Source organism: Galleria mellonella, unplaced genomic scaffold, assembly GCF_026898425.1.
Source record: "Galleria mellonella isolate WM207_F2 unplaced genomic scaffold, CSIRO_AGI_GalMel_v1 utg173, whole genome shotgun sequence".
Classification (NCBI taxonomy): Eukaryota; Metazoa; Arthropoda; class Insecta; order Lepidoptera; family Pyralidae; genus Galleria; species Galleria mellonella.
In genome coordinates this window covers 2,852,655-2,867,818 of record NW_026442016.1, presented here as the reverse complement: position 1 = coordinate 2,867,818, position 15,164 = coordinate 2,852,655, and the positions used below count along the sequence as shown (strand labels likewise).

General features: G+C 30.1%; 2 protein-coding genes across 2 annotated transcripts; one reads left to right on the top strand and one right to left on the bottom strand.

Annotated features, from left to right (window-relative positions):
• Positions 1-3,094: 3,094 nt before the first annotated feature.
• Positions 3,095-5,694, bottom strand: LOC116413289 (uncharacterized). Its single transcript, XM_052893367.1, has 3 exons — positions 5,205-5,694; positions 3,852-4,962; positions 3,095-3,134 (listed from the first exon to the last, which is right to left on the bottom strand). Exons 1-3 carry the CDS (start codon positions 5,329-5,331, stop codon positions 3,095-3,097), a joined length of 1,278 nt encoding a protein of 425 aa, XP_052749327.1. The 5' UTR covers positions 5,332-5,694.
• Positions 5,485-15,110, top strand: LOC113515635 (uncharacterized). Its single transcript, XM_052893366.1, has 10 exons — positions 5,485-5,565; positions 5,667-5,825; positions 9,314-9,410; positions 9,854-9,983; positions 10,934-11,018; positions 12,548-12,719; positions 12,812-13,003; positions 13,530-13,913; positions 14,481-15,017; positions 15,106-15,110. Exons 2-10 carry the CDS (start codon positions 5,667-5,669, stop codon positions 15,108-15,110), a joined length of 1,761 nt encoding a protein of 586 aa, XP_052749326.1. The 5' UTR covers positions 5,485-5,565.
• The last annotated feature ends 54 nt before the right edge of the window (positions 15,111-15,164 follow it).

Genomic DNA, 15,164 nt, shown 5'->3' with positions numbered 1-15,164 from the left:
TATCTATTTATCATTTTCATAATACAGACAATTTTAAAAAAGATTTGCTGTCTGTCCCAAGTCTTAGCAAATTATATGCACAAGGTTTCATGTCCAATAGAATAAATATTCATTCAGTTTAACTTGATAGATTCTATTAAATTTTGGTACCATAACTGGTTTTATAGCTTTATTTAAAAATGGAGTATCCAAGTAAGATATTTTACTTTTCTGGTATCTGTTTTTAAAAGGCGCGTGAAAACACTAGTTACATTTGGAACTTCACGTGATCAAAATTCTGTTAATTGACCAGGAAAAATAGTAGCCTAAGTCGTTTTTCATTATAAATACTACATGCATATAAAGTTTCATGACGACTGGTCGTATCGTGAGAAGCCAGTAAATAACAAATATATAATCAATTGAACAAATTCATTTTTACATTTATAATATTATCGCAGTATAACGGTATATTACTAAGAATATCAATCTGTACTTTTTTAATACACTTCTTTTATGACTAATGCTACTTAGAGTGGCAAACAGACGGCCCCTTAATAGAAAGTGGTAACCGTCGCCTATAGAATTAAACAATACCATGGACATAACAGACTATAATATGTCGCCCATAGTACCCTTCACGCGTTGCCATTCCTAAGGACTAAAGTGCCATGCCTCTCCCTCTCTATATATATTATTAGTACATATAGATAAATGATATCCTGCATTATTTCATTTATCAATAACTTGTATAACAACTATATTTGTAGAACAATTTCATAATAATGTTCGAAATATCAACTATTAATTATACGGGACTATACAATGAAGATCATTAATGGTACGATCATGATATACAAAGCAATATTGTCATTTTCATAGTGATCCGCTTGATTAATATCTTGTGGGACAAATCTCTGGACTTGACGTAACTGTAATAACTAACGACACCTAACAAATTACCTGTTACAATAATATCGTAGTAATGTACTCTTTTATCTGTTTTGATTTTGGTTTTTCTTATAAAATTATCTAATATATATATATATATATATATATGTGTGTGTGTGTGTGTATACTGTTTGCCTAACTGACGAAACCACTAAATGTAAAATCTTGCAGTTAGGTTCTATATGTAGCATAGGTAAATAATAAAAAAGAAATTATGAAAATTTAACTCCTACGGGAGTAAAATATAAAAGTATGTATGGAATTTTATCAGTTTAGAAATTAAACACATGAAATTTTAGGGTTAAACTATTGGTTTAAAAGAAATATAAAATATGATTATCGGTTTTTGAAGGAATCGCCCCTAAAGAGGTGAAATACAAGATGAAAGTTTGTATAAGAGGTCTGTTATAAATGAAGTAGAAGCCAGAAGTATGAAACTTTAGTTTTTGATTTTTGATTTGAAATATATAAAATATTTGAGGCCTAAAAGGAAAAGTGATTCTCGCGAAAAATCGAATATCACACGTGACAGAAGCGGCAAGCAAAAGCTAGTCTATAATGATTAAAGGCTGTTTTGGATAATGATACTATTTTTTTTTCAAGGTAAAGTACGTAATAAGTAGGTATACTATATACCTCTTATAACAATTACTGCATTTTTTGTTTCTCCCCAAATACCAAAACCTTTTTCTCCAGTGTGATACTATTTCCCACTTATTCACAGGTTTGGTCCATTTTTGCGACATTTTATCAAGGAACCATTGTGACGAGCGGTAAAAAAATACGCTACTCCTCAAACTGAAATTAATAGTATAATCTTTCTAACTACAATATTATATTTTTTCATCAAATAGCTAATCCACTCATCTACCCTCACTCAGCCAAACGGAAAACTGCCGCCGTAAAAATTAAATTTCCTTAAATAATTTTTTACCTTATTTCATAATTGGTACTTATTAAATATTATGGTGAAATTAAAATTTTGTCCTTGGGATAGCTCCTATTAGGTGCTTTTATAATTTACTCTAGAACGATACAACACAATTTTTAAGCGATATATAGAAGATTGATGTTTTCGATTTAACTGTATTTTACATAACCGTATAATACACGATGTCTTCACCAATACTGAACCTTTATTCTTCCTTCAAAACATTTAATCACGATAAAATATTGAAGCCCTGCCAAAATTCAGCGTATATTTTTAACAGGACGAAATCTTTAATGATATAGAAAAATTTCTTTGATATTAAAATAAATTTGAGAATATTTTTATCGCATAATCTTGCATTATAAAACATTTTTTTTAAATTAATTGGTTTAAAAATTTCTCTTCCAACAGGTGGATCCAATTCAAACCCACATCTCTATGCTACCCTTGCTAGAAATGATTAAATATTTATCAACTGATTGTTTTAGTGCCATAGTGTAACTGGGAACTCGCTCAGCGCGAATAACACAAAGATCCTAATCTCACCGGATCGAGCTATCATGTGGTAGATTTTTCAACATGTTAATTATTAAAATTAAAATAAATGTCCTTTTCTCCCCCTTTTGACGGTCTTGAGATAATAATATTCTGCCTCCGAACCAAAATCTGAATTTAATTAGACGAATACCAAATGCGATATCTTACCTTTTAAGAATGAGATGTAAAATTTAAGATCTAGACACAAATAATACAATGCTACTAGATCTTTGTCACGCAATAATTAATTTCTCAATCACGTTGACATTTTAGTGTTTAAAATAAGTATAATCAATCATAACGTTGACCTTTCTAGCCAAAAAAAATATAACAAAGTGTATCCGCCTACCTTATTAAATAAATTTTTATTCAGAATTAAAGTAGGTAGTACGTAGAACTTGATGACTATGATTAAATATTATTTTATTTATCATATTATTTTATTGCCTTTTATCAATAAATAAATATCGACTAAGTAGGTATTTTCTTTTTCTAAATTACTACTTAGATATTTTTCCGGTCTCCTCCCCTCCGCTTCCTTTTATGATCACTTAGGAAAGAACAGAAACATTTTACTGACGACTACATAAAAATACAAACAAAAAAAACTATGAAATTAAACAATAATAGTAAATCCCTTATTTAGTTACTGACGCGCCCTACACTCAACATACCTTTGCTAATGCCAGTTTGCAGTTACTGATGTAGCACTTTTAACATGTACAAACCACGTAGTCTGTAATATACATTTTACATTCGTATTATTAAATTGTAAGACTGTCAATATTCTGGCAAACGTAATACTTGACTTGCTCATATTTCACAGGATATATTCGAATACAAGGTGGCACTTAGAAACAAGACTACTACGCCGTCTCGCGGTTTGATTGGTTTCGTTAATTACAAATCAATAACAGAGAATATATTTTATTTTATTAACGAACCCAATTAGTATCTCTATTAGATGTAGGTATATATGTAAAGAGACAGTAGTCGTTTTATAAATTGGTTACTACTTTAAAATAAATAATAAGATCTTAAAATATCACCACAATATACAAGTAATAAGTAGGTGCATATACTACTTCATATGTACCATATAAGCATAAACTTTCAGTCTATGGAAGACACCCAGCTTCAATAGTAAATAATGAAGCTGAGGTAAAAACGATGTTGAAGAATGTTAGCATAGCCTAATCATTTTAGTAAAAAATATTGATATTCCGGTTTTACATTGTGATTTTAAATTAAGAAAGGTAAAAATTTTAATTCTTTCTATAGTGTTTTTTCAAACAGAGAAACATGTATTTAGAGGTATAATCCAAAACTATAATTTCGATAAAGTATGGTATACTACTGAAAACCTAAAAATATAAATGGGTCCTATAAATAATAAAAACATTTGGAAATAACAAAGCAATAAATTTATGTAACAATTAATAAATATAAAAACAATGAAAGAAAACTCCTAAGCAGAATACACATAACTGATACTCGATAAATTTTGGACTCTGATGAGCAATAACAATCTTTGATAACTATATCACTGTAAAATTTTCTCAAATCATTCACTATATCGTTCACTAATTTATCTTGATTCAAATTATCCATGTTCAAATTTATGGTATCTTTATTTATAGTGTCTATTTTAACAGCATTGTCATCATAATCTACATTATTTATAATATTTTTTGATACATCAATCTTAAATGGTTTCAGTGTCACAGCTTTATTATTAAAATAATCATAATTATAATATTTATTATTATCAATTACTTTCAGTGGTACCGTATCTTCGGTTTCTTCATAATACAAATCTGCGTCATTATATGGCTTTGTTTTGTGTTTTTCTTTTATTTTGAGTTCATAATCATCTCTTTCGTCATTATAATAATCAGAGTGTTTGTTAGGTGTATTTATTGGTAATCCTATAAAATAAGTTTGGTACGGCACATACATGGATGAAAATGTTGGTAATGATGATAAGGTTTGTGTACACTGGGGACGTTTTGTGGTTCCAGAAGTATGTGTACATTTTTCGGAGATTGCTGTATGCTTATGACTGCATATCGCAAAGGGATTAGTCTTCATAGAAGTGCATGATTTATTAGACGTAATCAAATGACTAACATGTGCAGGAATCGCAGTTATGTGATGCAAACTTCTGAGACCTAAAGCTTTTTTAGTCAGCTTTTCATCAACAACATTTTTATTTGCAGTCTTAGCGTTATCTTCTTCTTTTACAGCAGCATTTATTATTTGTTTTGTTATATTTTTGACATCTCTTATATAATTTGTTGTTGTATATTCATAGTCTACAGCTGTCCATTTTTGTTTTATTTCTAAAGTTGGTGTTTGAACACTTACATTTGTAATAATTTGAACCGGTATGTATGAGAGATCTTTTTCCTGGAATTGTCTTTTAATTGATAACATTTCATCAGATAACATCTTGTCAAAAATGTTATACTTAAGATTTGAGATTTTAGTATTTGTCATATTTTGAATAATTTGAAAAAAAGGCTTTGTACTTAGCATATTTCGTTCATTACTTTCACGAACATCTGGTAGAGACAAGAAATATTAGATAAATAATAAATAGAGTAATATTTGTAGTACAATACTTAGTAATATTAATTTCAAATTTATTTTTTATATTTATTTAAGAGGGTGGTGAAATTTAATAAATTTAATAAATTCGTCGTCCTTATAACACCAACGTAATAAGTTCATAAAATTAAATTAGAATAAACAGTTCATAAAACCAATTATAAAGTACAATACTGCTAGATTTATTAAAGGTTACCTTGAAAGTTTTCCTGAGATTTTCCACTATTAACGTTTCTATTGAACTTATTTTCCCTAAGCGCAAAACTATGTATTTCCTGTAAATTTATAATTAAAATTACTAAAATGTAAAACAGAAAAAACATAACCAACAAATACCGTGTAGTCCATTTTAGCTGACATCAAAATAATATGCAGTTGGTGATCTACAGGGCTGTGATATTAACACTACAATTATCTGTCATTTGAATTATTACAACATTAGTTATTTTATTATGATAAAAGTGAAATTAATTGTATTCTACATATCTTTCAGTATCGTTTTATGTTGTGCTAAATATTGCGAAATATGTCCCCAACACATACTTTGCAAATATAAAGTATGTTCTACAAAATTTCTGTTCATTATAATTTGTATGTATCTCACGTATGTATAATGATAATAATTTTAATGCTGCTTTTTCCTATGGCTACATTTCAGATGCCTGGACCAAGCGCCTCTTGTGAACGATATGATAACACAGCCGTTCTCACTGAAAACGATATTAATGAGATTGTCAATAGAATCAATGACCGAAGAAATTTTATTGCTCTCGGACTCTCAAAACTTCTCCCCCAAGCAGCCAACATGAAAAAAATTGTTAGTAAGAACAATAAAAATAAATACAGAATAAAGGATTGGTACTTATCTGTATTTATTATACAGTAGTCTATGTAGTACTTTATAATAGAAACTGTACTCGAAAAGACATTGCTATAAAACAAAAATAAGTTTGATAGATACGAGATCATCTATTGAACCATCTAAGAGTATACGTATCATTAAATTAAATCAATTCTGTGTTGTGGTAATAATAGGGCGTAGTATAAAAAAAAAATTCTGTTATTTTTTTTATGATTACTGATGTTTTTAATTTAAGGATACAATTAGATACTAGCATTCTAAACGCATTCTTTTTACAATATATCACTTATGCGATTTTTGGTAAAAAATCTGTCTCTGTTAAATTTGTAATTTTACAACATTTTAATTATTAAAATATTTAATGAAACTGTAGTAAAATTTTATCGTGATTAGAAACATAATAGAAGGTCGATGAAAATTGGTGATAAATTTATTTACGTAAATAATGCATTCATTTTAACCATTACGTAGATAATGCATAATAATAAAAATATTTAAGTTTATAAACATGCTAGATTGTTTAATCACACATTAATATCTGAATGAATATGAACGAAATGGCACGCAATATATCGAAGAACCCTGTAATACGTATAGGACATTTTTTATAGCTGCGATGTCACTCAAAATTGATGTCCACGTAAACTATATTATCGTCAATAGCTGGATAAAACTATTTAAGTCTAAGCTATTTTTCACAATTTCTTCATTTTAGTATAATAATAATATTTTAGCGTTTGTACTACTATTATTATTAGGGGTTAGTGTTTAAAATTGATATAACCTACTCAACGCTATGTAATAACTGCCAACTTTATTCTTCTAGAATTTCTATTTGCAAGACTTATCATCTTAGTCTGAGAAAACGATTTCCGCATTGAGAGATTTCGCTCCCAAGGTTTTCTTACTGCAAAAGGTATTAACAGACCTTTATAGGAACCCGTTCCCCATCTCAACTCACATTTTACAGTAATTATCTTAAACAAAGAATATAATGGGTATTGATTTCCTTATTTACCATCGTTTTATTAAGGCTGGTTCTTAATTAAATTCGGATACCGTTGCTCTTTGATAAGTATCAACCTTTTCGCTTTCCTTTCCCGGTTTTCAAACTTCCTTGTTCATTATCTCGCTTTCTGTCAGATTATTTATGTGATAGGTAAGGAGAATCGTGTGCACAAGGACAGCGTTGGATAAATAGTTTTATCTATTGTGAACCTATGGGGTTATAATGCCTATCTATAGGTTGTTTAAATGGATGATAAGAAAATGGTAAGTCAACTTACGCTATCGTCCCGCTTCACTGGTGTTCCACTATTATAGTATAAAGTGAACCACCACCAGTGAACGATAATATTTGAGGATGTATATAGGTCGTTTAACCTACCATGACCAATTCAATTCAAGAATTGACCACTTTGGTTTCCAGAGAAGACCGAGTGGAGGCCAACCTGACGGATTACTCACTAGAAATGGAGGCAATATTCCCCTTTACTAACAATTCCTTTGAATAGTTTTACACTATGGTGGGCACAATTAAAAGTATGAAGCTGAACTTTTCGTTGTGATAACTGTTCACCAACACTAAGATTATTTTCATTGTAACTATATTGATACGAACATAGATCATTCTAAATCCTGTACATTCAGTTTAGAATGTAGAGTTTATGCTTCCATGGACTTACGTAATCTCGTACCTCATCCGTAAACTACCTATTCAAAGATTAAACGGATTAAATTAAGTGATTTATGAAACTTATATTGTTTATCCGCCCTTTGCTCAACACAGTCTTACTATTCTGTTAATAAAAGTCAAAATAATATTTTTTTTTAATATTGTCTGTCTGTAGATATTTACGTTTGTTCCAAGATCATGCGAAAATTACTGAATTAAATTGGATATGGTTTTCATAAACACAAACAGCGGAGGAAAACTAGTATTTAACATGAAAACGTAAAGTCATCATCGTCATAATACTTTCACAGGTTTTTGACTTACATATGTTAAGTTTACAACAAAAAAGTTATGAATGTATAAAATGACAATCACAAACTTCGTATTTATAATAAAAAACGAAAATAGAAAGCTATTAAGCTACAATCAATCACAGTATTCTTGAACAGACCAGTCCCTACTAGAAGCACCCGTTAACTAGTATGACGGAACACAACGATGGACCAGCCATCGTTGTATTCAACTATATTATAGGGAGCCCAATGACCCGGCCCACCACGCCGCCACTAATCTGGACGTGAGCCTGACTTGTTTCGCAGATACGCAGTTACGCCAATAATATATATACCAAAATGAATGTGACAATCAGTACACCCAATCATAAAATTAAAATGTTATATATATAATTATTTCAATAATTTTATGTAGTTTTTTAAATACTAAATAAATCAGTAAAATAACTTATAACAGCAACTCGGCACTTATTGAGTAGATAGATAGATACTCTTTATTGTTTCCTCCGAAAGATTGCAATAGTAAACTTATTATAGATATAAACAATTACAAGAAATAATCACAATAAGAAAACAATGGGCGATCTTATCGCTAAAAGCGATCTCTTCCAGGCAACCTTTAGATGGAGAAGAGTAACTATAAACAGTTTGATCAGAGGCACGAGGAAATTTCTATTATTTCTAAATATGGAGATGTAATACATGTAATAATGTGAATATATATCCCTACTCATTATTATATACATACATATACACATATACATACATACATACATGCATATAAACACACAACATACACAAATACAAAAAATATATAAATACTGCTCGCATGTATACGTTAAATATGAAGTTATTAAATTTTTAGATATCTGAAAAACTAAGTATGCTAACCAGACAAATAAATTAAGAAGATGACAACTTGCTCACATAAAAATCCTTAAGATGTGTTTTAAAACGAGTATTACTATACCATATACAAACATAAACACGGTGAATTCATTAATTGCCCGTGACCTTTGTATATAAACATCGTAATAAACATTCAGTATTTTTTTTTCTCACTCATGCAGTCACGCCTAAACAAGATTTAAATTTTGTTCATGGATAGACGTTATCCTACATTAAGAAATAGGATTATTTTTGTTCTAATTTAAGCCAGCAAAGACTATGAGTTAATGTTTGAGGTATTAAACATTTTGAAATGAAAAAAATACTGTTATTTTTATTTCATTTATTAATAAATACAAAATAATACAATTGTTTCGCTGAGAATGGTTGGAAAGTCCTTACAATCTCTATTGTAAGGGTTTATCCAGAAAATATCTCCCTTTGTATCATCAACCACACATTTCAACTGCTAACCCTTGGCTTTCTAGGAAAAGACATTTAAATATTAATTGGATACGTTATTCTTAGTAACAATTTATAAAGAAAACGAAGCTAAATTAGAATAAGTAATTATTGTCTTATTTCAGTTATGGTCAGAAGAGTTAGCGACATTTGCCCAACGTTGGGTAGATCAGTGCGATCAATCTTTGCGTCCCGATAAAGAGGATCAGTGTCGAGACTTAGGTAAGCCATTAATACCTCGTTCATTAGAATAATACCACAACACTTAACACAAATTTAGTAAAGTCTATTATTTTAGTAGCAAAATAGCTCGAGTAATCTCTAATATCGAAAGAACATGAAGTTATTTAGAATTAAATTTTATTTCGCATAATAGTTAATTTTATATTAAAATATGTATTAGGTATTAAGTACTTGTAATTGGCGGAAAATACTTTAAGTGGCAATAATTTTCCGATATTTATTTCGACTGCATATTTAAGTAATTATACATTTATTTACACTAATATTAAAGCCAATCGTCAAATTATAGCAATGGAAATTCAATTATAAAAAAAAATATTTTTTTATAATACTTTTAAGTATCTCAACATATAATAAATTTTATAATTTATTTACTTTACACTCTTAAGTATGATAGATTATGTAATTGTTCAATATTCCAGTGGAGGAAAATGTCGGTCAGAATATAGCCAGCATATTAGATCCATCACCAAATTTCAATGTAAAAAGTTTTGTAGACATTTGGTCTATGCCAACATTAGACTACTTTGGAAGCGTTTCATATTATAATCAGTGAGTACGTAGTTATTTTAGTTTTTACTTTCACTAATATGACGAAATTATTAAAAATATGTTATCATTCAATCACAATATTAGGTTTCATAAGATATATAAGTCATTTTCAATCAAATTAAATTGATTCTGGAATCTGTACTTTTGATATCGTTTGTCAACATCGAAAGAGGTTGTTTATAAAGCAAAATCTACCGATTGAGTATATAAATCTTCCCATCACTGTTCCAACGATATGAACAGATTTCAGTCGGATATTTCGCGGGTTGAAAGTTCAATGAAATGCCGCAGTAAATCCTGACTTTACAAGAAACACTGGCTTGTTTCCAATTTGATTCGCTGTTTGTGTAGTTAAATTGTATTTGTCACTTGAATACATATTATTTTTAGCGTTATTCCGTCCCCATTGTTATAGAATCATATTCTCTAGTCAATATCAATATTGGCCCATTTTAATTAACTTTCTTTTTTCTTAAAGATAGAAAAATGAAAGTTAAAATGCTCTATTTATTATATTTTTAAAACTAAACTACCACTGGCAGTAGTAGGGTATGTTCTTCAATAAAATACCCATGTCTAGTCTTGGGGCATTAAAAAAATTACTACAGTAAATTAAAATTATCAAAATATCATGAAAGTAAACACTATCCACTGAACTTTCTGTGAATATTCATATAAATATTTAATATAAAGTTTCTTGGGTAACTTTGTCTCATACATATTTCAGTCGCTAAACAGCTATACTTACTGGATTATACTTTAATTTGAAGAGTGAGGTGGGGCAGTAAAATTAGGCGATTCACAGAGGCTTCAAATTTGAGAAAACATGATTTTGAAATTTATTAAAATAATGCTGTATTGTATATTGTATTTAAAATTGAAATACAAAATTGATAAAACATGACATACTTAGTTTAAGAAAGTCTAAAATGGATTGTCTACGATTACAGATCACGAAATCACAAAACATATTATTTTACACAACTGATCTGGGCTGATAGCGACATGGTAGGATGTGGCAGAGCCAGATTTTTCGTATGTATTTCTATTCATTAGATATAATTATCTACTACTAATCTAATTCCGCAATTTCATTCGCATAGTCGGGATATACCTATTACTAGTAAATAAAAGTAGCCTACATTCTTATTACCTATTCATTGCTACTTGAAATAGATTTAACCTGGTTAAAACTAATTTAAATCAAACCACTCAGTCCTAATCAACTAACTAGGGGGAAAGGGATTGTCAGCAATGGGGATCAAATAGCCCCACTCTGGGGGAAAGGGATTGTCAGCAATTTAGATTGACAGCCCCATTGATAGCAACATGCCTTATTAGGTCGACCTCCACGTGGTTCCCCCTGGAAACCATCGTGAACAATTCTTGCTGAATTCGTTACGATGGGCTAACTGACCTGTTTCATCCTCACCTATCATCCTTCACTGGTGCCCCGCCGGTGTATACCGATAGCGCGGGTGGGGTTACTATTCCATTATCACCCATTAAAAAAATAGCCCCATTACTAGCAATATACCCTGTCAGGTCGACCTCCAATCAATTCCTCCTGGAAACCATCATGGTTTATTCTTGTGGAATTCGTCACGACGGACCAACTGGCCTGCGTTTTCATTCTCATCTACCCCACCTCGTATATCACTAGCTTAAGCGAAGTAATCATTCCATTATTTTATATAAAAAAATTAACTAACCAAACCAGGAGGAAAGGGATTGTTAATAATGAGTTCTAATAACTCCATTGCTAACAATATGCTCTACCAGGTCAACGTGATAGGGTATATTCAGATAGTTCCCCCTGAAACAATCGTGATTAATTCTTATGGTATTCATTACGATGGCCTAACAAACCTTCCCACCTAGTCAAATGGCAAACCATTTTTATGTTTTCATTCCGTCAGTTGTAAACCGAATTGGTTTTTTTTTTGTCGGCAATGGACTTATCAGTAAGTCCCATAGAAATTTTATAAAAATCAGTTTAGTAATTTAGTTTAAAACTGAAATAACTGGTTATGCCACAACTGAAGTCGGTTTTTTGTGGAACATAATCTTAATTATATTTATGTATAGTTGTTATAATACTCGGTTTGTCCATATATCGCATATTTTAATGTAATAGAGTAATGAAATCCTTACTAATATTCAAATTGTGAAAACGAGTTAATTTGTTACCTTTTTATTTGAAATTTTGTATATAAGTATATAGCATTTAAGATGACGAATGACATTACAACATACTTTCATAATAGTTAAATAATATATCCTGATCACGGTGATAATAATGTAGTATGTACATCTATTTACTTATACAGTCGTTTTTAATCATTTATCAAGGTACAACCAAAATTACTAAGTCTAGAAAGCTAAAATTTGAATCATTAGCTTATTTTATAACGTAAGCATCCGAAAACAAAGGATTTTTAATAATTTCAACATAAAAGAGAGAAAGGATGCTAGTTATTGTTATGCTAACAACGCCTCGGGCAAAAACTGTTCTAATATAGAATAATAACAACATCTACTAAAATTATACTTTTACCTTTCAGCACCACAAACAAAATACAATGATTGAAAGATTAGTATGTAATTTCACACCAAAAGGAAATATTCACGGCAAACCAATTTATAACATAGGATACCCAGCTACACAATGCCCAATTTATACTAGACCTGACAGGAATTATAAAGGTCTATGCAAACGTTATTTACAAGAAAACGGTTGGTTTTATGTACCTATAATAATTTTATTCCAATATCTATTATACTAAAATATTGAAATCAAATAATTTAACTAAACGATTTGCTTACAGTGACAAAATTAACACCCTCATCACCCCACCCAAGGGTGAACAGTTTACTCAGGATAATTAATTTATCAAATAACTCAGTTAAACAAGAAATAAATCCTATCCGCAATGATTGGAAACATCTAAAATCAAACGTTAACAAAAGCATTGAACAAAGACATCAAAAGACTAGACATGTCTTAAATAATACGCATGGTATGGAAACCTTTTTTAATAGGATATTACATATCCATATTTTTTATGAAACTTAGAATGGCAAAAAAGCTGACGACCCACCTGATAGAATGTGCTAACCGTCGCCTATGAACAGTACCATGGACATAACAGAGTATCCATATTATTTGTTACACTTTATATCGCACTTGTAAAATATAGTTATGAGCTTCTTTACATTTACTTTGATCATTGAGTGTACGATATTTTATGTATGTAAAAATGGCAAACATGATATCTTATCTGATGGATAATGGTGATGATCTTAATGACATTCCTCATGCGTTGTTATTCCTGAGGCTTAACCTGTAAACCTATGTAGGTTTACAGCTTAGGCCTCAGGAATGTACCCTGTAATTTTACTGTAACATCCTTCCCTTCATATTGAATCACAGCTATACAAAAAAATAAAAGCATAAATGAGATAGAGGTATTAAAAAAGATGACTTTTGTACAGTGTCTTCTTCTGGTATTTTGTCTTACTTCAAAAGTTTTTTTGTGTTTTCAGAATCAATGAAACATGTTTCTTATAATAATCGGAAAAATAATATTAATCATTCTAGAAGTTCTTATATAAACACTTACTCCCAAGCGAGGGGGCATTCGCGTCTTTATCATGGCTACGATATGCATAACAATGTATACACCCTCTCTCATCAAGAAAATTTCAAAAAATTTAGTTATTCGACAGAAGTTTTTAATCCATATCTAAATCAAAATTATAAAAAACACAATCAAAATCCTTGCACACGTAAAAACATGTACCCTGAAAATTATTCTTCAACTTGCGAGACAGTATCTGATAAATGCACAAGACAATATGAAAATAATGATTATTTACAATCTACAAAATCATATGGACCATCCACAGATATTTATTATGCTATTAAAAGTATTTTTCGTCATGATTTATGTCCATTTACTTCATCAACAACAACTTACCAAATTGTAACCCCAACGTGTTTATGTAATAATAACCGCAACACTTTGAATACAAATTGTCCAAGTACAACTGTTTATCCAAATTTTCGAAGACATGAACCTGTAATTGAAGATTATACAAAGAAAACTGGTGAATTTCATTATTATGATCTTTTACCAAAAATGGGAATTCACAGTGGCGATATTATTAGTGACCATATATCTTCAAAAACTTTACATTATTTAAATACCAATAACGATAAAATATTTGAAACGAAACCTAATAGTCAACAACAAATTAGAAATACTTATCATCAAAATTCAAACAATGATCGTGATTTTCCGTCATATAACCCTTTTCATTTATATGAAAGACATAAACGTGATGATGAAAAATTTAAACCATTCTGGCAAGTGGGAGAATTTAGTCAAAAGATGTCTCCTCAATTAAAATCAATTAAATATACAACGTTAATAAATAGAAATAAAAAATTAGTAAAAAAAACAACAATAACTATAAAAAACCCTACAACTACAGAACCCATAACTATTAAAATTAAAGATAATATCAACATCCGTATTAACAGTCAAAATTCTTTAACAGAAAAATATTTATCATTTGACGAACTAATGCATTTAAGGAAACTAGGTATTACAGATGTAGAAAACAATGCACGGCGTAAAGCAAACGATGCATTGAGAAATACCAATATATCCACAACTGAAGTTACTGCTAATACGCCATTCTTAAGAAAAAAACATTGCACTCGCAAATTAACATGCACCTGGACGGCATCGAGCCCGACTGGAGCTGATGGTTCTGTTATTCCTGGAGGTAACATTATAGACCGAGGTTCACGTACACCACCTGGGTATGTTGATGGATGTACTCGTACTTCAACATGTACCAGAGACTTCATGGACAGAAATAAAATGGCAACCGTAGGTGAAGAAAGCTCAGGAGAGCCAGATCCAGAAAATGAAGACTATTGTGAAAGAAAATCTCTTAATATCCATAAAAGAAAGTCTGGTTTGAAACGCTACGCACCTATTTCTTCAAAGCATACTGAATCTAGTAATAAAGAAACTCGTTCTTCATTTCATTTACAACAATTAACAACTGCATCTCAATCTAACTGTGTTTGTTATGAAAAAATCTCCAGGATAAAGAGAGACGAGAGTAATAATCAATTTAACTCCCTTGCTCGTAACAATGCAATAA

Excerpts from the sequence above, each read along its gene's own strand:
- LOC116413289 (XM_052893367.1), bottom strand. The coding sequence starts at position 5,331 with ATGTTTTTTCTGTTTTACATTTTAGTAATTTTAATTATAAATTTACAG. Across the intron at positions 4,963-5,204 it reads ATCTCAGGAAAACTTTCAAG|ATGTTCGTGAAAGTAATGAA; the intron begins GTAACCTTTAAT and ends TGTCTCTACCAG. Across the intron at positions 3,135-3,851 it reads CTTAGGAGTTTTCTTTCATT|ACTACGTGGTTTGTACATGT; the intron begins GTTTTTATATTT and ends TGTATATTACAG.
- LOC113515635 (XM_052893366.1), top strand. The coding sequence starts at position 5,667 with ATGCCTGGACCAAGCGCCTCTTGTGAACGATATGATAACACAGCCGTT. Across the intron at positions 9,411-9,853 it reads GGATCAGTGTCGAGACTTAG|TGGAGGAAAATGTCGGTCAG; the intron begins GTAAGCCATTAA and ends TCAATATTCCAG. Across the intron at positions 9,984-10,933 it reads AGCGTTTCATATTATAATCA|ATCACGAAATCACAAAACAT; the intron begins GTGAGTACGTAG and ends CTACGATTACAG.